At 47.3% G+C, this 21,232-nt stretch overlaps 2 protein-coding genes across 2 annotated transcripts in view; both read right to left on the reverse strand.

Moving 5' to 3' along the window:
* LOC107110747 (torsin-1A-like) overlaps positions 1-539 on the reverse strand; it is a 12,732-nt gene extending 12,193 nt beyond the window's left edge. The window contains exon 1 of the mRNA XM_015411553.1: positions 265-539. Coding sequence (XP_015267039.1) covers positions 265-478 — 214 coding nt within the window. The 5' untranslated portion in view covers positions 479-539. The remainder of the gene's footprint in view (positions 1-264) is intronic.
* A 2,596-nt stretch (positions 540-3,135) lies between these two features.
* LOC107110766 (chromosome unknown open reading frame, human C9orf78) lies at positions 3,136-21,114 on the reverse strand. The gene is made up of 9 exons (XM_015411574.1): positions 20,931-21,114; positions 18,119-18,178; positions 15,328-15,379; positions 14,460-14,530; positions 10,937-11,014; positions 7,277-7,474; positions 6,067-6,203; positions 5,553-5,651; positions 3,136-3,390 (listed from the first exon to the last, which is right to left on the reverse strand). The coding sequence occupies exons 1-9, from the start codon at positions 21,017-21,019 to the stop codon at positions 3,299-3,301; spliced, it is 876 nt and encodes a 291-aa protein (XP_015267060.1). The 5' UTR covers positions 21,020-21,114; the 3' UTR covers positions 3,136-3,298.
* Positions 21,115-21,232: the final 118 nt, after the last annotated feature.

The following is a 21,232-nucleotide window of genomic DNA, read 5'->3' on the forward strand; positions in this document are numbered from 1 at the left end:
GGGTGCTTCAGCGGGCTATAATGCCACCTTCTACAGAGGCCATTTCCTCCAGCTGAACGGACCTCTGTCATCAGTTGCAATCCCGGGAGATCTCCAACCACCACCTGGAGCTTGGCAACCCTACTGACAGGCCCCCTCCCTGACGTCACAGCATCCCTCCCTCCCACTGGCCAATGGCGGCGCCCGTCTCTCTCTCCCTGACGTCACCGCATCCATCCCTCTGGACCCCCCCACAGGTCGGAGCAGCCTTCCCGCCCCTCTCACCTGACCCTGCCCGCGCCCCGGGCCTCTGCAGGCAGCACTCGGTGAAGTAACAGTACAGCCGCGGGTAGGAGATGAAGCCGGTGAGGGCCGAGGCCGCGGCGCCGGCCAGGGCCAGGCCCAAGCTGATGGGCTCCACCGCCTGCGCCGCCGGGCCCAGCTGGCACAGGACGAAAAGCAGACCCCAGACGGGCGCTCGCCTCCGCAGCAGTCTCATCGCCGCCGCCGGCCGCGGTCCCCTCCTTCCTCCCCCCCCTCCCCGTAGTTTACCTCCGGGACCCGCGCTTCCGCTTCCTGACAGGCACTTCCGGCGCCGCGGCCGCCATCTTGCCGCCGGCTGGAATACGGGGCGGGATTGGCTCGCTCGGGGGCGTCACGTGGCCTCCTCCCGCCTGCCCGCCTCCCTGCGGCCGGGACTCTGTCGTGGCGTCTTTGCAGTGGCGGTGCCGGGCGCGGTGGTTCCCTCGTGCTCCGTCGCGAGCCCCGCCGTTTAGGAAGGCCGGCTCCGTTCTCAGAGCGGGGCTGCTGCGGTTGCACGAGCCACGAACAAAAGGCCTTGCTCCGAAGCCGCCTTAGACCTTTCACTAGGATCAAAGTAGCAGCCTAAAGAGCCTCCGATAGCCCCGACCAGGGGCGGATCAACCATGAAGCAGGCGAAGCACGTGCTTAGGGCACCAGGGCCAAAGGGGGCGCCACGAAGTTGGGGAAAGGGTGAAAAGAAAGAGAGAAAAAAAGAATGAAGATTTGTAGGTCTTTCTCACAACTAAAACGTGTAAAAAAAAACCCCAAATAGATCAGTTATGCTTCAAGAAAGACTCAACTTACCGTGTATATTAACAATTGAAGCAGACATTCTGAGAGGTATTAATTTCGAGGATGTTATCAGTGATTTTGCAAAAATGAAATGTAGAAAAATGCCTTTCAGGTCATGAATATTGGAACTTGGATACATTTAACTTGTGAAATATTAAAATAGATGTTGTATTGCATTTTGGTAGAACTTTATGTAGCCCAAGCTTGGCTTAGTTTGTACAGTATATTGTGTTATATGAATAAATTTTTGTACTGTTGCAACCTGCATTGTATATCTGGTCAGACAGGTCAACAACTAAAATGGACTCGGTCAGTGTGGAAAGGAGGGGGCCACCAAGATTGGTCAGTGCTGAGGGCACCGGTGAGCCTTCATCCGCTCCTGGCCCGGATGGAGAATTTGAAACTAATAGGAGTGAATGCCAGCCTCCAGGTGGGATAGGGGGATCCCCTGGAATTACAGCTCATCTCCAGACTACAGAGATCGGTTCCCCTAGAGAAAATAGAAGCTTCGGAGGGGGGGACTCTGTGGCACTGTACCCCACTGAGGTCCCTTTCCTCCCTAGGCTCCACCCCCAAATCTCCAGGAGTTTCCCAACCTGGATCTGGGAACCTTATCCCTCGCTGGTGGCCAGGATATACAGAGCAAACTCATGAGGGTTGGTCATGCTTGGTACCTGCACAGGAGGCTACCAAGGATGTCAAGGGTAGCTGTACAGAGGCAGACGATGGCAAACCACCTCTGAACATCTCTTGCCTTGAACCCCATTACAAGGCGGACGTTTTCTGTGTCGGTAGAAAAGCAGACCAGGGACGAGAGCTCCCCTGCCTCGGATGGGGTTATGCTCCCCTCGAAAAGCCAGCTCTGCAGCTTGGGAGCACTGCTTGACACAGCAGTCACTCACCACAGGAAACCAGGTGGCTGCAGTGAGGCAACTGTGTCCACACCTGGGTCAGTCAGATCTAGTCTGAAGGGCACATGAGAAGGCTGTTTCACTGGCAGCCCCATGATTATGTAGCAGCCTCTCTGGGGAGGTGTGCCTGCCCCCCCCCCCCACTTTTCTGAAATGACTAAGTTTAGAAGTAAGACAGCAGCAACAGCCATTCAAAGTACAAATTTGTTAATGTTTCCTACATTTTTTTTTTAAAAAAAGGGCAATAGAAAACTAACACATCAGAGAACAGGCTGGACTAGAATCGTTCCCTCTGTTGGTCCTTTCATTTGCAGGGAATCTTTGGCATGCCCCACCTGCAGGCCGATGTGGGCAAATTGGGTAGTGGTAGATTCCTCTCATGTTCCAGGTGCCAACTATGGCCATTAATCAGAATCAGCCCCCCCCTCGCTATGTGGGGGTAATAATCCTGGACTGCTCTGCAGGGCTATTGTAAGGACTGCAACAAAGTAATGCATGTAAAGACCTTTAAACATCAGGAGTGGAATAGAACAGGGGTCTCCAACGTGGTGCCTGGGGGTGCAAAAGCACCTGCTGGCCTTTCCTGGCATCCAACCAAGTCTTTTTATAAAGTCAGTCAGTAGAACCAGGTGGGGCTTTTGCCCATCAAAGCTTCTGATTGGCCACTGGATCGGTTTTGCGGATTTTTAAAAATGTGATGTGGTGGCAGGTGCTGTCAAAGTAACAAGGATCTTCTGAAGAAGTGTGCGTGCACACGGAAGATCATACCTTAAATAAACCTTTGTTGGTCTTAAAAGGTGCCACTGGACTCAAAATCTGTTCTAAGGATCTTCGCTGTATAACTATAGCCCTGCTATAGAAATATTTATTCTCTCCGTTTTGGTTCTGTGTGAAATCCACTCCGCTTCCCAGTTTTGGAAGGGCCTTTAATTCATTTTCTTGATCAAGCCTCTATCGTGTAAAACTTCTTCTATGCTCCTCTATCAACTTCTACTATATCTGGTAGAATAGCGCTCTCAATTTTGCAAGTATCTGATTATCCTAGTTCATTATGCACAAGAAAAATAATCTGAATCCACATGTTTGTTTTTTAAATAGAAAGTTTTATCAATGAAAATAAGCCACAATACACAAATAGGGACCGCGTCAGTAACCACTGTACATGTAAGTCTGTGGAAGACACTTTGGACAACATCAACAGCCACCGGAAAAGTGGATATGTGTCCTCTTATGAAGTCTATTTACAGATGCTTCTCCGGCCAATGAAAGAAAAGACACTCAGGCAGGACAGGTCTGCCATCCAAACAGAGTTTTCAATAGCGCCTGTTCATCTTCTTGAATTTCTCATAATGATAGTCATCGGTTGCTTTCTCATTTGGCGGACGTTTACGATTTGGAGGGGACCCTGAAAGAAAACCAACAGAGAACTGATCATAGATGATCACAGACCTTTGCCTTTAAAAGAAGGCAAAGATGAAATTGAACATGATAGCCAGCACAGTATTTTTAGAAGGAAATGGATGGGACAATCCCAAGGGAGGGCAGGAAAAAGCCACCACCACCCTGTACATGGACCCAGTTCCAGCTGAGAGCCCTGTCCCCCCAGATACTGCTCCCAGCACAGCCAGAGAGAGAAGAGGCAGGGAGGCACTCCTGCGCATGGATCCTGGCCTGCTCCAGCAGAGAACCCTGACCTCCCAGGTATCACTACCAGCAAGGCCAGAAAGAGGCAGGCAGGTACTCAGTTCCTGCCCACCCACCTGCATTCAAATGTCAGAGACCGACAGGAAGTATCCAGGAACCTCTGACTCACACCTGGATCCAGCTCAGCTAAAGATTCCCCCCCCCGCTCCTCATTTTGTATTAAAGAAGAAGAAGAGATTGGATTTATACCCCGCCCTTCACTATCCAAGGGAGTCTCAGAGCAGCTTACAAACTCCTTTCCCTTCCTCTCCCTACAACAACCCTGTGAGGTAGGTGGAGCTTAGAGAGCTCTGACAGAAACGGCTCTTTTTCAAGGACAGCTCTTGCCAGAACTACAGCTTGCCCAAGGCCATCCAGCCAGGTGCAAGTGGAGGAGTGGGGAATCAAACCCGGTTCTCCCATATTAAGAGTCTGCGCACTTAACCACAACACCAAACTTTTAACCAACTTGGATTTCTTTGTTATTGTATATTTTTACACTATACACACACACTTACCAATACACAATTAAGAAAAGTTAAGGAGTATTAATTCAAACACAGATATCTATGTTTTTACAGTAAGAGGAGTTCAGCTGTGGAATCAGCTGCCTCGGGAGGTGGTGAGCTCCCCCTTCCTGTCCGTCTTCAAGCAGCAGCTGGACAAACACTTGCCAGGGATGCTCTAGGCTGATCCTGCACTGAGCGGGGGGGTTAGATGGTCTGTACAGCCCCTTCCAACTCTGTGACTCTATGATCTAGATTTGGATTCAACTTTGTACCAGATTTTGGGAGCTGCTGGGAATCAATGCTTGTCTGAATAGCAAGATCAGAACAGGATATGTAAACAAACAAAACATTCTGAGATCCAGGCCCCAACTTCCATTTCCAAACTGAGACCCACTTCACCTATACGCACCCCCCCCCTTAAATCTTTATATGCCCATGATTCATTTTTTAGACTGTCTTCTGGGGGACTGTCAGCAATGCTGCCAAGAGTATGGTATATGTTTTTAATTGCTGTGAATTCCTTCCCATGCACTTAATTGCCTCTTCGCTGTAACGCATATCTCTCAAGGCCACTGGAGGCGTTGATGTGTCTAGAATTCGTGGGAAGCTTCTCACCTACCCTGCTTCTGCAGCTGTTAGTTCTCAGCCAAATGCCCGTGCGCGGGAACCCATCTAATTGGGTACTACGTGGGGGGGGGGGTGTGCATACGAATGCCCTATATCCTATTATGTGCATAGGTAACCCGCCATTCTTAACAGTGTTCATGTTACTGCATCTATGGCTTTTCAATAAAAGTAAAACCTTCCTGGAAGCGTGTACTTCGTTGTTTTGCTGTGGATCCTGACAGGGACCCTGAATTTCCTTGGGAACTTAAGAGCTTCTGAATGAAAGATCAGGAAGTCCCTGGTTCAAGTCTCACCTCTGCCATGGGTGAAGTGGCTTTAGTAGGTGTGACACTGTCAAAACACATGGCCATTAGGTGGGAAGGTGTTTAACCTTTTCCTCTTGTGCCTCTTCCACAATTTCAGGGTGGTGCTGTGATTAGAAGGTTGGACTACAACCAGGGGAAACCAGGTTCCCATGAAGTTCACTGGGGGTGACCTTGGGCCAGTCACATTCAGCCTAACCAACCTCAGAGGGATCTTACGAGGAGAAAATGGAGGAAGGGAACAGTCACATATGCCATTTTGAGCTCCTTAAACAAAGGAAGTTATAATGTTTTTAGCTTAACCTACACTATAGGATTGTTGTGCAGATAAAATGTGGGGGGGCATTGGTCTAATCTCCTTGGAGATTTTTCTTACATCTAATAGACAAACAACAATAAAAGGCATTCCAGAAAGCTAGATGTGCATTGCTGCAGAAGGAACTTACGCTCTGGTTCGGGCTTCTCCGTGTCCCCCACTCTCAGCGGACGGGCTTTAGGTTCCTCTTTGTTCCTTCTCACAGGTGCGTTCAGCTCTTCGTGATAAACTGAAAGGAAACACCCAAACAATTTGGAATACTGAGGTAGTGCGGTGCGGTGGTTAAAACGGTCAGGCTAGTATTGGGGAGACTTGGATTCAACTTCCTACTCAGCTAGGAAACGTCACAAGAGACCTCGGGCCAGTCCCTGTCTCTCAGCCTCCCCTCCCTCAGACTGCATGTGCCTCCCCTCAACTGCTTGGAAGAAATGCTAAACAAAAGTATCTCCAAATATTATATAATAGAACTGGTCAGATATTTGTTAACCAAATGGCTCTCTAAGTACAGCCAGGGCCCAAAGTAACCATTTTTATGGCTGGGTTGCCAGGTCCAATACAGGGCCCTGGGCTGACATCCATTGAAATCACTGTGTGAGCAGGCCAACCTTTAGGTCAGCTGGTAAAGCACCCCCCCACACACTCACATCTGTTGTGCTGGACGTAGTTCACAGCCATGTTTGTGGGAACAAAGGAGGTTTCGCTGTCTTTCTTTTTATTCTGCTGTTCAGCCAATAGGCGTGCTTTGGCCTCCTCGGTGGAGATGATGTTTTTGATCTTTGCTCTAAATGGACAAAGGAAAAAGACAAAACAATCAAAGATGCTTCGTAGAGGGTGACGTGGCACTCCTCCCCTTGTGCCCCTTCCCTCAATCTTTACTCCTTCAGACTGTCTTCCAAGCACAGATCAAAACGTGTCATGCAGAGCCGAGGAGATTTACTGGCTCTGCCCTCAGAGGTCAGACCCCTCTCCTACATCCCCCCTCAAAGACCTCCAAAGGGTCAAGAGAATAACACCATCTTGTCAGCTATCAAAAAACCCAACAAAGGTATGGCCCATGTCCTTGGTACAGGAGTCCTCCTGAGTATGGAGAGGGGGAACCAGGTTATCTTAAGTCCAGTCTGCCCCACTACCTGGAAGCCACCATCTTGTCACCTGCTCTGGGGGCTTCCGTCTGCTGAAGAAAGGTCATTTCTGTGGTGGTGCCTCCATTATGGTTTGGTGCTTTTCAGGCACCGGGGAAAAGTCTGTCATTTACTTGGGCACTTTGTTTAGAATAATGTTTCTTTGGTCTCCTCTTAGTTTTCCATTTGCTGTACAGCATCTTCCTTGCTGTTTTCATCTGCTACTTTGTTTTACTACAGTGTTCAGGTAGGTATCAGGTTGGTCTGAAGCAGCAGAACAAAGTTTGAGTCCAGCGGCACCTTTAAGACCAACAAAGCTTAATTCTGGGTATGAGCTTCCACGTGCCTGCACACTTCTTCGGGTAGACTTCTTCAGATAGAAGAAGAAGCGTGCTTGCACACGAAAGCTTATACCTTGAATTAAACTTTGTTGGTCTTAAAGATGCCACTGGACTCAAACTATCCTACAGTGTTGTATCTGCTGGTTTTGATCAACTCCACTGAACCATCCTTTTGCTGCTGCTCTAAATCCTCTCTGATTGTTCTCATGGTCCTTTTAGATGGTTTTATCAACACGGGACTTTTGTTGTTCAGTGTCTCCCCTTTGCCAACTGCCTTGAGCTTTCTTATGGAAAGTACAGCCTACACATCACCTAAAGAGACTTAGCCAGCCAGCCATTCCCTCCCTTTTAACATACGAGTACTGAAGAAACAAGAGCCTTCAGCCACTTACTCAATTCCAAGGTCCACTTCGGGAATGCCACTCAGCATCTGATTGGACAACATCTCTTCCGTCTTCTTGGCCGAAGAGACACGGATGCTCTCCGGTAGTTCGTAGAGACAGTCCTCTGCGTTCTTCTGCTTCACTTTCTGTTCCTCATTCTCCACAATCCCTTTCCTCTTCTTCAGCTCGGTTTCAATGTACTTCATCCTGAACGGGAAGTCCAAGCAGCACTTGCATCAGGCGACAGTCCACTCCAGGCTATGACCAACCTCATTTAGGTCCAGTGGGAAGGGCCTCAGCTAGTTTAGCTAGGGTTGCCAACCTCCAGGTGGGTGAAAGGAAGCAAACAACCGTGATGCATAGTGCCAAAAAAAGGTTCTTCACCCACTTGTAAATTCTTTTTTCAGTATTCAGTTTCCTGGAAGCAATTCAAACGCCATCAACACCAACGAACCATGCATATTACATCTCATTTCATGTATATCTTTATCAAAGTGGGAAAGCATTATAATGTTAATCTATTTGGCAAACTCTCTAGTCATATCTCATAGTCACATTCATCAAATCCATTAGTGTGATGTAAATTCCAGTAGGAAGAGTGGAAATGGATTATGCCAAATGGATTAACATCATATAGGTATTTCAACGCTACCCACTTTGATAAAGATATACACAAAATGAGATGCATGGTTCGTTGGTGCTGATGGCGTTTGAATTGCTTCCAGTAAACTGAATACTGAAAAAGAATTTACAGGTTGGTGCAGAAGAACCTTTTTTTGGCACTATACATCACGGCTGTTTGCTTCCTTTCAACTTCCATCCCGAGATCTCTCTCTTTGGTTTACAACCTCCAGGGGGTGGCTGAAGATCTCCTGGGATTTCAACACATCTCCAGGCGACAAGAGATCAGTTCCCCTGGAGAAAATGGCCACTCTATGGTGGACTCTATGGCCTTCTACCCCACTGAAGCCCCTCCCTACCCCAAACCCCGCCCTCCTCAGGCTCCGCCCCCCCCAATCTCCAGGCATTTCCCAACCCGGAGGGATCCCAGAGGGAATATTTTAATAGCCCAAATTAAATTGAGAGATATTGTTGATGATTATTGGCAGTGTAATTAACTGGGGATTAATTGGGCACTGTAATTAATTTGGGGCTAATCTGATCACAGATGATTAGCTGAATTAATCCATTTATTTAGTTAGATGTTTGATTAATTAAATTAGTGAATTAATTATTCAGTTGCTGAAATAGTCCAGCCTGTGATTAGAAGGAGTAGGGTGATTTGTTATTATAACTGATTGTTACATATTGGCCACCACATACATGATCGGATTAACTGAGCTAGTGTGAAAATGTCACCATGACTGCCCTCCTAAGCAGTACTGTTAAGCTTAAAACTTCTGCTCTTCTGTTTTACTTGAATATTGCTTCAGCACTTCAGGACAGCTAATATTGAATAGTTATGGTGTTTTTAATCAATGGTTTTAATTGTATTTATGTACGTACTTTTATGTAAGCCGCCATGAGCCTGCCTCGGCAGGGAGGGCGGGGTATAAATCAAATGAATGAATGAATGAATGAATGAATGAATGAATGAATGAATGAAACCCCAGCGCTGGCAATCCTAAACTAAGCCTTTGCTGGAAGACCTTCTAAGCACCTGAGCTATCCCATTCACAGACTGTTCGAGCCCCACTTGCCTGCCAAAGCTTCTCATTGCCTGGATGTTCTACAGGGACATCTTAGGTCAGGAACACGTAATTTAAGGGCAGTGTGTTGCCCGTCAACCATGATGTCCCCAAGCACCCCTATACAAACCTTCTGTTTCCCTTAACTGTCCCTCATCCCCTCTTTCAAGCTACTTCCCTTTACACCAGTCAAGTACAGGCAGGAGTGGTAATTAATCCTGACAATAGTTGTCAGGGGCGAAAGAGAACATATGGAGGTCTCTGGGTCAATGCTCCCTCTAAGCTGTGTAGTCTCCTGAGCAAAACTTCTTCTTGGTGAGCGACTGGCATTAAAGTTGTGAACCAAATGGTGATTGAAACTGTGGCCAGATTTGTGTACCTTGCAGCTAGGAAGCGAGCAATGTATCAGCAGACAGGGCCTTGACTGTTCAGACTGTTTCCTCCCTGTTATAATAATTGGCTACTGCATAAATCAGTTTGCTCTGGAGCCATCCCTTCCCGAGCTAAGACAAAAGTGTGTGAGCCGGAGGCTAAAAAACTGTGAGCTAGCTCACACTAACTCAGCTTAGGGGGAACACTGCTCTGAGCACCAACTATAGGCTCTGCTGGGTGTGACTTGCTGATGGAGCTCCTGACTGCTAGCTCTTGGCTGTCCTTGCTGCGCACTGGCCCTGCTCAGGCGTCCCAACACAAACAAACAGTCATTTGTTCACTGGGAGAAGCCATGAAGTTCACATGCTCTCTTCCTCCTTCTCCTCATGCAAGGCTCAGAGACTGAATGCTTCTGGGTTTGGAACAAACTGGTTTGTTGCAATGTTCAGACTGGAAGAAATGTGCCTGTTCGCTTGCCTACAAACCAGGATTCTCAAACTTGGTTTAGTCCTGTCTTGTATGCAAGACAAACAAACCATGGTTTCTCGACTGGGAGGTTGTGACAAACCATGGTTTGTTAGGGAAGTAGAAAGTTTTCAGTCTCTAAAGTACACACAGAGCGGTGGGGGGGAGGATGCATGAGAGGCCATAGACTGCTATGTCTCATTCTTGTAATGAACAAGCCACAGTTTGTGAGGTCTCAATGTATCGGCAATCCTGAGTTTGCAACTGAACATCCGTTCAATGGAAATCACAATTAATCATGCTTCCCTAATATGCATGTGATACATGTTTGTAAAGACAAGTTTGTTTTCCTGTTCTACATTTTCAAGCCCGCATAAAGCATTTTATTATGTACATAATCCCTACAAAACACACCCACATTCTCCACCTTAAAGCAAGAGCCATTTCCTTTCTACATTTGTTTCTTCCTTGAATTTTTATTATTTCTCAGCTATTTCTTCTAACCCTTTCAAAGGGTCCATTCTATACCCCCTTTCCATTATAGCACTAACAATATTTGCATACAGATCCCATTATTTTTCCCTTCTCCCACAGGCTAAACAAGACCTCAGTTTTTTCACAAAAAAAACTTCCCTTAAAACCTTCTATGCCAATCAGCCTTAAGAATATACAAACTGCTAAGGAAAATACAGTGCAGATTTCAACAGGCCTCGGCCACCAAGCTCGGTTGAAAGCTTGTATAAAGCAAGCTACCAAAAGCAGAGCAGAAAATGTATTACAAATATTCTGAAAATGTACATTTTGTGCAAAGGGGAATCTTCAAAACTGTCAATCCCGGCCTGCTAACTATAAATCACTTGGAATTTGAGAAACTTGCTGTTTAAAAAAAAGTAGTGGTGGAAGGAGAGTTCCATAATAGGCCTTTTAGGCATGATAGTTGAATGGAACGTCCATGTTCTGAGGCACTATACTGCTGAATGCCCGTTCCTATGAGGCCACAAGAGGGGATGCCCTGGCCTTTGTGCCACCGCTTGGGTACTTTCCAGAGCATCTGGTAGTCACTGTGTGAAATAGGATAATCGAACAGATGAGCCTTTGGTCTGATCCAGCAGGGCTCTTCTTATGTTCGCATAATACAACTTACATGTCAGCATCTTCATCTCTCCTGTTGGTCTCTGCAGAGAAGGAAGTCCCAAGATTGAGGTCCTCTTCTTCACTGATTCTGTCAAGAGACAGACACACACCCCCCATCAATCTTAATCAGCATCAAGAGAAAAATGATTAAAATTATGGCTCCATGTAGACATCAGGCCAAACCATGGCTTGTGCTCGCTACAGCCAAACTTGGGTTTGAGCTTCTAAATGTGTAGCAGGCAAACTTCGGTTGGTTTTCTATCTGTTCAGCTTTATGAGTTCACCCCCATCTCCATGGTGCAGCAGTCACTGGGGGCAAAACTACAGCTGCCACTCCGATTTGTGAATTCAGGTACCAGATGCTGATCTGACAGCCAATCATAAATGCCAAACCATAATTAGCATGAACCATGGTTTGCAAATGAAAGTCAGACTACGGTTATGATTTTGCTTTTCCTAACCAATTGCAAACCGCGGCTTGTCAATTTAAGACATTATGCCAAACTACGACTAGCACAAGCCATGGCTTACAAACCTCTTCAGAAACACGGCTTCCAATTACTGCTTGTTAATCAATCATAAACCATGTTTGTTATTCAGGTACTGCACCAAGCTATTGTTAAATGTTTTACTGGAATTGTTCCTGTTTTTAAATCTACTGCAGTTTTCAAGTGGAACACGCTCCTTCATCAATACAGATGTCCCAGTAGTAACAACAATTTTTTTTTTGCTATTTTGATTAAGGAGACATTGCCACAATCATTATTAGTGCATATAGTATTTTTAAGGCACAACCCAAAGCCAAGCACTTTCTAGCCTACTGATTTCAACACAGAAGCGCATGCCTGATACCATTCTTTTGACACCAATTTGACTACCAAAAGCTCAGCGAATTGGCTCACAAACGTGCAGCCAAAATGTGAGTGGTGAGCTGGAGCTGGCATGGTGTAGAATGTCTGCACTGGGATCTGGACACAAATCTCCATCTGGCAGCAAAGCTTCCTAGCTGACCCCAGGCCAGCCTCTCAGGCTACCCTACCTCAGAGGGACGGTGCCATTCTGAGGTCCTTGAAGGCGGGATGGGATCAAAATGCAGCAGCCATTTATACTGCTCCCTCGAACATTTGTGGCCCTGTGCAAAGTACCGCTTGCTTCCCACCCATCCACTCACCCGGGAATTTTACATTCTAAATTTCAAGCATAGGAAGGAAAACAAGAGAGATAAGGATAGGAAACGAGAGAGAGAGAGGCAGAAGTATAAATATATTATTTTCATTGTCATGGTGTGTGTGTGTGCTGAGTGCCATCAAGGCGCTTCCAACCCTATGACCTCCAAGATGTCCTGTCATTAGCAGCCTCGCTCAGGTCTTGCAGACTGAGGGCCTCTGTGGCTTCCTTGATTGAGTCCATCCATCTCCTGTCGGGTCTTCCTATTTTCCACTTTTCCTAGCATTATGGGTAGCCATGTTAGTCTATCTGTAGTCGTAGAAAAGAGCAAGAGTCCAGGAGCACCTTAAAGACTAACAACATTTGTGGCGGGGGAGGAGCTTTTGTCAGTCACGGCTCACTTCTTTTCCAGGAAGTCTTGTCTTCTCATAATGTGACCAAAGTATGATATTTAGTCATTTTAGCTTCTAGGGGAAGTTCAGGCTTGATTTGATCCAGAACCCACTCGTGTGTCTTTTTGGTGGTCAATTCTCCTCCCAACACCACATGTCACAGGTATCAAGTTGTTTTATTATTACAGTCTTAAGACCAACATACAAAGTAAGCATAATATGTGAGGGAGAGAAGAAGAAAAAACAGTCATAATATACAAAAATAGAAATCTGAATGTAAAAACTTTTAAAATGCGATTCCCGCAATCTAAGAATTAATGCACAAAACTCAGTGACTGAATGAGTAATCTCTGCATTCTTGATAGGAGCCAGTGAAGCCTTGCTTTGTTTGTGTTAATGTGCCCGGGTGTCCTATCGACTAATGGGGTAATAATTTTAAGACGAGCCTCCCTGTAAAATGGACAGCTGAAGAACATATGCGCTACCGATTCAGCCTCGCTTAAAAGGCATGGGCATCACCTTTCAGAGTAGGGGTTTTTATTGTACCTGTCTTGAATAACCACAGGTGGAAGGGTCAAAGGTGTCAATTTTCTTCCTATCAGCTTTCTTCATTGTTCAGTGTTCACACCCATACATGGTAATGTGGAATACTATAGTAAGAATCATCTTGGTCGTGGTCACCAACAACACATCCTTACATTTAAGAATCTTGTGTAGCTCCTTCATGGCTGCCCTTCCCAGTCTCCTGTCAAACATCCCTCTACTCAGTTTGCCATGGATGTGGGGGGGGTATGTGAGTGTGAAGTGTGTGACTGCGCTTAGAGGCGGTAAAAGAAGCCTCTCCTCTGCCAGAGGAATGTCCTTGAAACTTTTGGTGCCAGCTTGCTTGTGTAGATAATGGGATCGTATATTTCCCAGGTGAAAGGGGGGTAGGAGCACTCTGGCTAGGCGGGATTGATGTGACGTATGAATGACCATTGAGGGGTTTCATTTGAATTACCTATATCTGTGATTACACCCGCCAAAATCACCAGTTCTGACACAGCATAGTAATGATCTGGATCGTGTTTAAATCTCAATAAACATATCACTGCCAAAGAGAGTGTTGTTGAGAGTAACTTGACCCGGAGTCTGGCCTCTCCATCTCCTTCTGATTTCTTGGTTGCACTCTCCCTTCTGGTTAATGATGGAGCCAAGGAACAGAAGATCTGGAGGAATGTCAGTTTCTCCATAATCAACCTTAAGGTGGTGTAATCCCCCAGCAGTCATGACTTTTGTCTTCTTGATGTTCAGCTGTAATTCTGCTTTGGCACTTTCTTCCTTAACCTTCATCAGTAGTTGTTTCAACTCTTCATGTTATTGTCATTGGCCTTTGTAAACTGCCTTCGCCACGTGGAAGGTGGGGGGGTGGGGGGGATACTTAAACGGGGAGAGGTTAACATGGGGTGAGTGTTAAGAAAGGGAGTTCAATCAACAAGTGTCCCTTTTAAACGTATACAGATAGGAGAATTTCTCCAGTTACAGCTTTCCCCCATTGCATGGCTACAGTAACCAGAGAAGCTGAATCTGGCTGAATTCTCCTCTTTAAGCAACTTTTTCAGGTACAGGGACCCCCAAACATCTCTCCCTGGTAGTGCCCCAGCCTTCGAAGCACCCTGTTCTGCTTCATCCCTTCCTGCACATGATGAAGATTGCCTTCCATGGCGCAAGCTCTTGCCCATGGAGGGAAGGGAAGCGGTCCAGACCCAAGTTGTCTACCAGTGCAATCCTAAGGACATTTTCATGGGAGCAAGCCCCATTGGAAAAAAACTCTGACATTTACTTCACAGTAGATCTGCTTAGATCTGCTTCCTACCCTAGTGAGTCCTTTACGACAGCAGATTAGATACCGGCGAATGTCTCCCACATCCTTACCCCGTGTTCCACAGCAAACACCTTTTATTAAAGACCTTGGGAGAGCCCAGAGACACTCACCTGTCCTTGCCCCGTTCCTTCAGCTTCTTCATGTCCACCATCCCACCAGTCTTTATCTTAAAGGGGTCATCCTGGTGAAGAGAAAGGTTTTTAGAGAGAGAGAGAGAGAGAGATCTGATTATATTTACTGCAGCCTACGGTGCTGGCAAACTGATCGGGATGGCCCCGGCTAGCCTGCCCTCATCATATCTCGAACGCTCAGCAGGGTCAGCCCTGGTTAGTACTCAGATGGGAGAGCACCAAGGGAGTCCCAGGGTCGCGACTCAGAGGCAAGCAATGGCTAACCACCTCTGTTTGTCTACTGCCTTGAAAACCCCATGACAGGTCACCATAACTTGACTGCAACATGACAGCACCTTCAAGCTTCTGGCATTTCTTTTGGCCACAGGAAGCCAACCGATGTGTTGAGAAGCAAGAAAAGCATCACAACAGGCCAGCAGATCTTAGCAGGGGTAGCCAACGCCTCATGAAGGTGTCTTCAGCCCATCTCTGCCCCCAGGCTGCAAGCAGGGCTGTCGTACAATTAACTGGTGAACGAGTCCTTAAAAGAAAATTCTATATCGTGTTGTTTCTGGTTCTCCTCCCCACCCACCCCCGTTATGAAATTCTTATATGAACTTTGATATCTGATGGATTTTGTATTCTGCATTTTACTGACTGGATTATTATTTAGTTGTGATTGCCGATATGCCAATAAAGGTATATGGGGAAAAAACAAGTTAAACATAGTGTGGGCAATTTATGTATCGGACAGATTTGCATCACCCGTTTCTCTAAAAATCTGACTAATAAAGCCTAAGAAACTGAAACAGTTTTGCAGCTCTGATTAGAGAAATTGTCGCCTCCCGCCCCCTCTGCTCAGTCTTACCGTCAAGGTTGTTTCTTCTTGCAGCTTCTCCCCCACAAGCAGGGCTGCGGCACTGGCCAAAAAGAGACACACAAAAGAAAGAGTCAAGACAAGTAAGAAACCCCCCCCCCCCCCAGGCCTTTTGAGCCTGTCTGCACCAATAGGTGTCAATCCATTTTTATTATCATTAACATCAATAAGACAGTGCCATCAAAAATAATTAAATTAATTAAAAATCTGCTGTACTGTGACTCAAGAGCAAAACACCATGCAGATGCTGAAGTCTCAAATCCATCCGTTTCCACCAATCTGCTAGCTTGGCTGCAAAGAGAAATGAAAAGACTATTTGATGCAGTGGGGATGGCTATAATTGGCAGCGCATGCTGTCAGTTTAGGACAGCAACAGCACTCCCATGAGATATTGATGCTTCACCTGTGCAGCATGATGGGGAGACACGAAGAAGAAGAGGGGGGGGAGAGGAGATTGGATTTATCCCCCGCCCTTCACTACCCAAAGGAGTCTCAGAGCGGCTTACAAACTTTTTCCCCTCCGCACAACAGACACCCTGTGAGGTGGGTAGGGCTGAGAGAGTTCTGACAGAAACTGCTCTTTTTCAAGAACAGCTCTTGTCAGAACTATGGCTTGCCCAAGGTCATCCAGCAGCTGCAAGTGGAGGAGTGGGGAATCAAACCCAGTTCTCCCAGATTAGAGGCCGCGCACTTAACCACTACACCAAACTAGCTCTCAGGAAAAGGAAGAGGAAGGAGTGCCATGGAGCAGTTCCATTTTCCAGCTCCTCGAGAGCCCCGCTGCTGTAGGCACATGACATCCAAGGGCAAAACAGCAGCAAAACCCATAGCTTCTCAGATTGGACAGCACGCTGCTCCACCAGTTGCCAAGCCACAAGTCAGAATCAAACTGCACATCTGATTTCCTGGCTGCTCTTTGTAGGCTCAGACATCAGTGCCAGAGCATTTTTTGCCAACAGTAATAGCGAGTATGCAGAAATTGTGAAAATATGCAGTACTGAGTGTGCAGCACTGGTGAAATTAATATTTCAGTTGAAAAACAAGATTAGTTACGCAATCTGAAATGTAAAATGTTGGATATAAATGTATCACAACAGAAGCAAGCTTTATTGTATTTTAAAAACAGTGTCCAAACAACCTTTCAATGTAATGAAGGAGATGTTGGGGAGAGAAATATTTCCTAGCTACAATACAGAAAAAGCAAGCCGTGCTAGCGACAACTCTCCTAACTCTCCAAGTGGCCGCTGCCTTGGCATCCTACTGGCCCGTCCTGCCAGCGCCTCCTTTCTTACACCCCCACCTTTGATGCATTGCACCTTGGGAGTTGTAGTTCTCAGCTGGCCTTACTGCAACCATAGCAAAAGGAATTAGAACTACAACTGCTAAGCTGGAAGTCCCAAGAGGCCATGGGGCATTAGCAGGGAGTCACTTGAAGTGTTCATCAGTTAAACTGTTAAATGGGGGTTGGGGGGAAAGGGACATCTCCATGAATTACAATTGATCTCCAGACTACAGAGATCAGTCCCCATGGAGAAAATGGTTGCTTTGGAGGTTGAGCTCTATGGCAGGAGGCCTCACTGAAGTCCCTCAACAAACCTGGCCTTCCCCTAAGTATTGATAACGTCCAGGCAGCACCTGGAGATCTCTAGCTATTACAACTGATCTCCAGATGACCAAGATCAGTTCTCCTGGAGAAAATGGCTGCTCTGGGCAGTGGACTTTATGGCATTCTACCCTGACCTTCCACAGCCTGCAGTGGCTCAAGTGGTTAAGGCGCTGAACTGCAGGCTGTGGAAGGTCGGTAGTTCAGCTGTCCGAGACCCGGGTGCCGCATGACGGAGTGAGCTCCTGTCTCTAGTTCCAGCTCCTGACAACCTAGCAGTTCGAAAGCAAGAAATTGCAAGTAGATAAATAGTGGGAAGGTAACAGCGTTCCGTCCGCCTTGGTGTTTAGTCATGCCGGCCACATGACCACAGAAACGTCTTCGGACAGCGCTGGCTCTTCGGCTTTGAAACAGAGATGAGCACCGCAACCCTAGAGTCGGACTCGACTGGCTTTCGAGCAAGGGAACCTTTACCTTTACTCTGCTGAGGTCCCGGTCTCCCAGTGGGCCCTGGAAGTCTCCAGGGAACCATTGCGTCTGGCTGCTAAGTGATATCATTTGCCCTACATACACATGCAACCTCAAGATACAACCTCAATGGTTTACCATCACAAGCACTTCCCAGGGCAAAAAAGGCAGCTTGCACTAAGTCACAGCTGGGACACTCACCTGGAGCCTCTTTCTAGAGCTCGTTGTATTTCTTCCCACAACAAGCCTTACTCCTAGTTTCTTATATTTTGATATATATAATTACAATATGTAAGCATTTTCCTTTTTCTGTATTTTCACTTTATTATCTCTTTGTTATTTTTTAATTTTTTTGAAAACAAAGAAAACAGGCAATGCAACCAATGGGCAAAGTAATGGGAACCATTAGCTACTGTCACTAGGGTTCTGTGGAGACCAGAGAAACCTTGTTTGTAGAGAGCTCATTCAAGGTGCCCTTTGGGCTTCTGAACCTTCAGTAGAAAGTTCAAGCTGTCTGCTGCAAACACAAGTAGTAGAAACTTTTTTAAAAAAAAACCCTCATGAGTACTAGAAAATAGATTTTAAAAAATTCCTTCCCAAATGCTAAGTTTCTTGACAGCCCAAATTCCATGACAATGATTGGTACAAACATGCTGCAAAATGTTCAACCTTACATAGCACAATTGGAAGGGATTCCACCACGCCCCTTACCTCACTCCATTTGGCCTTCTCCGTAGACTCTGCACTTCTTTTGCTTCCTCAAGTTTCAATCTGAAAAACACCATTATGGTTACAACCAGTCCAATACTGCTGGCGATAATGTCTCTGTGCAACCCACAATTCTAGGCACAAGACAGCAGAAAGACACAGGCTGTTAGCGTGGACTTTGAACACCGGTTGTCAGAGACTAAGCATGGATGAAGGAATGGTGCTTTTGTGCCTCCTTTATAGATGTGGCTGAACGCTGCTGGAAATGGGATGCTGAACTAGACAGAATTTGGGTAGGACCCAAGCAAGGCAACTCTGCTGTTCACAATCTTCCTGCAACATTGACACATGACAGCTAAGAATGGTACCACACATGAACCTGCTTTATATTGAATCAGACCATCGGTTCATTGAGGTCATGACTGTCTACAAAGACTGACAGTGGCTCTCTAGGGTCATGGGCTGAGGTCTTTCCCATCACCTGTTGCCTGGTCCCTTTAACTAGAGAAGCCAGAGACTGAACCCGGGGTCCTTCTGCATGCAAAGCAGAGGCTCTCCATCTGATCCACAGACCCCTCCTCCCATGTACACAGATCACATACAACTGAAAGCAGCCGCTGAGCACAAACCCAGGAAGGTTACTGGTTCAAATCCTGTTTTGGTTACAAACTCACTAGGGGACCTTGGGCAATTCAGACGCCAGAGTGTGTGAGATCCAAAAAACAGGGCTTATCTGAAGAAGTGAGCCGTGACTCACAAAAGCTCCTGCCCTGCCACATATTTTGTCAGTCCTTAAGGTGCTGCTGGATCGTTGCTCTTTTCTACTGCTACAGACAGACGAACGTGGCCCCCCATCTTGATCTAAAACAGGGCTTGTTTGCCACAGTCTCACACTCCACCCCACCCCCACTACAAGTACTACATGATTGAACACTTCCTGGTATTGGAAGCCAGTCTCCAATTTGCCTTGATGCGCGCACGCAAGAGCCTTCAGAATGGGCACAGAACCTTCCTCACAGAGTTGTTATGAGGATAAAATGGAGGAGAGGAGAATGATGTAAGCTGCGTTGGGTCCCCATTGGCAGAACGTAAAAGAAATAGAAATAAATCAACAAAATGTCCTAAGCCCCACCGGCATGACAGTGGCCCTGGATCTGAAGTCTGTTTACAAAATCAGATTCATTCTTTGGCATGACAAGCCTGGTGCCATGATTACCCAGTTCCTCCCAGCTCCATCCCACACTATTTGGGCAATGTAAGAATGAAGCCCTGCCCTGTTCCTCTAAGACAATAATCCCATATTAGTCCACTATAACCAAAACACACAGGATCCTAATGGAACCTTAAAGACCAACAACATTTATCGTAAATCACTTCGAGTGTTGGTTTTTAATGGGAAGATGGGGTACAAACCTAATCAAATGTATCCCAGCATAAGCTTTTATTCCACACATACAAAAAAAACACCTTACAGCACAATACAACAAAGTTTGAGTCCAGGAGCCCCTTTAAGACCAACACAGAGAATTTGCTGCACGAAAGGCACGAATGTCGGGCGGATTTTCGGGGCGCGATCGCACCACAACATCTGGGAAGCGTAGTGCACCCGTGGCCAACCCGTGGCGTCCCGCCGAAGATGCTGAGTTAAAAAGTACCAAGGAAAGTGCACTAGTATCCGGAAAACGCACGGCACAGGCGGGCGTCTGATCGCGGGAGCGCTAATATCCTGTGGCATCCAGCGCCCATCCACATCCTGTCGCACACTGGATGTTTTTTGTAAGCGCATGCGCACAAACACGAAACTGAAAGCAGTGCTGCTCCGCGGAATTGCGCATGCACACAAACGCGAAATGCTTGTGTGATCACGCCACTTCTTTGCCATGCTGAAGCATCGCCGTGTGATCGCCAGCTAACAGCCAAAGCACGGAGACTCAGGGGACCGTGTGATCGGGCTACTGCGCTTTATTTTGCTCTGGGGCGAACAGCCACGCCACCCCCCGCTTTATCTGGCCTGTGTGACCGGGGCCGAAGTTTAGTTCTGGGCATAAGCTTTTGTGTAAACGCACACTTCTTCAGATACCACACAAAAGCTTACACCCAGAATTAAACTTTGTTGACCAACGTTCGTCTGTTTCCCTCTTTCTCCAAGGTGCTCAGGGCAACCGCTCTCAATGTTTACCTTCACAACAACCCTGAAAAGTCGGCCAGACGCAAGAGTGACTGAGTTAAGGCCAGTGTTCCCTCTAAGTGGAGTGAGTGTGAGCTGGCTCACAGTTTTTTAGCCTCCGGCTCACCCATTTTTGTCTTAGCTCAGGAAGGATGTGGGTCCAAGCAAACTAATGGATGCAGTGGCCAAATTGCTCGCTCACAACCTTAATGCCAGCAGCCCACAAAGTGGAATTTTTGCTCACAACAAGACTCCACAACTTCAAGACGGGACGAGCGTCTGAGGCCCCGTCCAGCCCTTAGGCGAGGAAGCCCGGCTCCAGCCTCTGGATCCAGGGGCAGATTCACCATTAAGCAGACTAAGCACGTGCTTAGGGCACCACGAAGTTGGGGAAAGGGTGAAAAGGCTTCGTTTGTACACAGTATTATTGTGTTATCCTATGGATGCATTTTTGTATTGCTGCAAACCTGCATTGTCTATCTGGTCAGACAGGTCAACGACTAAAATGGACTGGGGGTCAGTGTGGAAAGGAGGGGGGGCACCAAGATCGGTCAGTGCTGAGGGCACCGGTGAGCCTTCGTCCGCCCCTGTCTGGGACCCACCCCGATCCCGGGGCCCTTGGCCTTCAAGCGGGGCGAGGCAACGCACCGGACCTCCTCGGTGACCTGCTCTTCCTCCTCCTCCTCCTCTTCCTCGGAATCCGCCTTCCTCCGTCGGAAAGACTTCCCTGCCGGCATGGTCACGGAGGCGGCCTGGAGGCCGGAGCCCGATCTCTGCGCAGAGCCTCCCGGCCAAACTCAGCCGCCGCCAGCAATGGCTGCGCCCGATGATCTCCGCCTTCCGGGCGCTCTGGCTGCGGCGCGCAGTGATGACTCGCCTGGAGCGCGCCGAAGCCGCGGCCCGGGCGCTTTTTTGCCCTTAGAATGTGCTGGCAGGAGCGGCCGGGCAGA

Source organism: Gekko japonicus, unplaced genomic scaffold (genome assembly GCF_001447785.1).
Source record: "Gekko japonicus isolate JY-2015 unplaced genomic scaffold, Gekko_japonicus_V1.1 scaffold463, whole genome shotgun sequence".
Classification (NCBI taxonomy): domain Eukaryota; kingdom Metazoa; phylum Chordata; class Lepidosauria; order Squamata; family Gekkonidae; genus Gekko; species Gekko japonicus.

Coding starts and splice junctions, on each gene's coding strand:
- LOC107110766 (XM_015411574.1), bottom strand. CDS start 21,019: ATGCCGGCAGGGAAGTCTTTCCGACGGAGGAAGGCGGATTCCGAGGAA. Junction 15,380..18,118: donor AGAAGGCCAAATGGAGTGAG/GTAAGGGGCGTG, acceptor CTTTTTGGCCAG/TGCCGCAGCCCTGCTTGTGG. Junction 7,475..10,936: donor AGAGATGAAGATGCTGACAT/GTAAGTTGTATT, acceptor CTTCCCGTTCAG/GATGAAGTACATTGAAACCG.